Below are 2,491 nucleotides of genomic sequence, written 5' to 3'. Positions count from 1 at the left end.
TGATTGATGAAAATAGGGTAATGACTCATTGAAGGGGAGGTACATGAGAATGAGTCATTACCCAATTTCAAAGATTCATTCCCTTATTTATATTCCTATTCCTATAATCCAAACATTAACAATGGGAATCAATGATTCTCATTTCCATTTCTCATTCCTATTACCCTAAACCAAACACCCCCTAAAGTTTTAATATTGTTTAAATGATGCTTTGAAAATGACCCCTTTTTTATTTTTTGTTATTTTGTCTAAAGCCTAAAGGGGTTAAATGTGATAATAGATTCCTTCGGGTAAAATCCGACATTTTTTTTTAATTTCCGTCGGCTGGGAAAGCGCTGTCGCCGGCGAAGCATCCGTGCGGCTCCAGCTCATCCACAACTCCACCTCTCTGTCGCTTTCTACCTGCCGATGTATGTCTCTCCAAATCCTCCTTCGATCTCTCAGTCGCTCACTGCCTACGACAGAGCCACCTTCTTCTTTGCTCCGGCTGCGACACCACCGCCTGCGCAAAGAGAAATAGAGAAACAGCCACCGCCGACGCCATTCTCTCAGTTTCGATGGACCCCTGCCCCTTTGTCCGTGTCCTCGTCCGGAACCTCGCCCTCAAAGTCCCAGCAGCCGCCCGCCCCGCCGGTGGCCCCGGCGTCCACCCCTCCGCTCACCCCTGCTTCGCCACCGTTCGTCTCCACAATCACCCCTCCCGCCACACCTCCCCCGTTCCTCTCGTCCCCGCCGACCACGGCTCCGATGCGCCAGCCGCCTCGACCGCTCTCGCGGCCGGGTTTCACCTCTCCAAGTCCGAAATCGACCGGTTCGCCAGGACGTCGCTGACGCTCTTCCCCTCCGCCGCCTCCGGCGCGTCGACCACGAAGCTGAAGGTCAGGGTCTACTCGGGCCGCCGGGGGACGTCCTGCGGGGTGCGGTCCGGGAGGCTCTTGGGGAAGGTGTCGTTGCCGTTGGATCTCAAGGCGGCGGCGGCGGCGGAAGGCAAGGCGGTGGTGCACCACAGCGCATGGGTCGGGGTAGGGAAGGGGGCTGGCAAGGCGCAGCTCTACCTGACAGTGACGTCGGAGATGGACCCCAAGTTCGTGTTCGAGTTCGACGCGGAGCCGGAGAGGAGCCCTCAGGTGTTCCAGGTCCAGGATAACAGGGGAAGGCAGCCGGTCTTCACCTGCAGCTTTAGCCGTCGCCATAACTCCGGCGACCCGAACTGGAGATCAAAGTACGTCTTTTCTCCCATTTTTCTTGTATTTTTTTAACAACTAAGCCTACGTTTTCATAGATTTCCTCTCTTACAATAGTTGAATTGTTCATTTGTGTTGTCTACTTCAGATCGTTGCCATTGGAGTCGAGTAGTGCCAGGAATTGGCCGCCGTCCTTGGCGTGGCTGGGAAAGGAGCGCAAGGGCTGGTCCGTCACTGTCCACGACCTCTCCGGCTCTCCCGTGGCCCTGGCTTCCATGGTCACCCCTTTCGTCGCCTCCCCAGGCACCGACCGCGTCAGCCGTTCCAATCCCGGCGCCTGGCTCATCCTCCGGCCCGGCGTCGGCACCTGGCACCCCTGGGCCCGCCTCGAGGCCTGGCGCGAGCGCGGCGGTTCATCCGGCGACGGCCTCGGCTACCGCTTCCAGCTCCTTTCCACCAACCCCGCCGACCCCCGCGTGTGCCTCGCTGAGTCCGCCGTCAGCTCCTCCAGAGGAGGCAAATTCACCGTCGACCTTACCAGCGGCAGCCCGTTCCCGCGGACCACCTCCGCCCCCCACACCGGCGGCGAACCGACCACGCCCTCTTCAGCCTACGTCGGGTTCGTGATGTCGTCCACGATCGCGGGCGAGGGACGAAGGGGCGTCGGCCCGACGGTGGAGGTCGGGGAGCGGCACGTCGGCTGCGCCGAGGACGCAGCGGCGTTCGTGGCGGTGGCGGCGGCCGTAAATCTCAGCATGGAAGCATGCCGCCTTTTCTCCAACAAGCTCCAGCGAGGGATTTCCCTCTCCAACTTGTCGCTGCGGCGGCAATCCTCCAGTCTAATTTAAAACCAAATTATGATTCAGTTAATGTAAAAATGCAGCTTGATCGATATTTTCACTGGATTTGCTCTGCTCTCTTTGATTTGATCTGATTTGATCTTTCGGCCTGGTCCAACATTTGTTTGAGGATATTCAACGTCGTACTCGTCTGGGTTTGATGAGACGGCAATGATCGTTTGTTGGGGGATTCAAATAAAGATAGATGGCATGTCGATTCATTGTATTCAATGGGGCTTTGCGCCCTCATCATGTCTATTATTCCTTCCTTCCTCTGGAACAGGTTTGAGTTCGGCGACGACAGCTAGACAGACGTGGTGGTTCCCATTTGACAGTTCACGTACTACAGATCGGCTCCAGCGCACATGGATTGAGCACGACGGAAACTATAGCCCAGCTTTGCGCGAATTGAGATCACGTAGTCCGTAATCTCTGTTCCGTAATTTATCCATTTCATCACGATCAAAA

The 2,491-nt window shown here is 56.3% G+C and overlaps 1 protein-coding gene across 1 annotated transcript; it reads left to right on the top strand.

Moving 5' to 3' along the window:
• The first annotated feature begins 281 nt into the window (after nucleotides 1–281).
• On the top strand, nucleotides 282–2,249 carry LOC121991750. The gene is made up of 2 exons (XM_042545777.1): nucleotides 282–1,222; nucleotides 1,333–2,249. The coding sequence occupies exons 1-2, from the start codon at nucleotides 558–560 to the stop codon at nucleotides 2,030–2,032; spliced, it is 1,365 nt and encodes a 454-aa protein (XP_042401711.1). The 5' UTR covers nucleotides 282–557; the 3' UTR covers nucleotides 2,033–2,249.
• The last annotated feature ends 242 nt before the right edge of the window (nucleotides 2,250–2,491 follow it).

The sequence above is a fragment of the Zingiber officinale genome, chromosome 6B, assembly GCF_018446385.1.
Source record: "Zingiber officinale cultivar Zhangliang chromosome 6B, Zo_v1.1, whole genome shotgun sequence".
In the NCBI taxonomy this organism is placed as follows: domain Eukaryota; kingdom Viridiplantae; phylum Streptophyta; class Magnoliopsida; order Zingiberales; family Zingiberaceae; genus Zingiber; species Zingiber officinale.
This window is presented reverse-complemented; position numbering and strand designations above follow the sequence as displayed.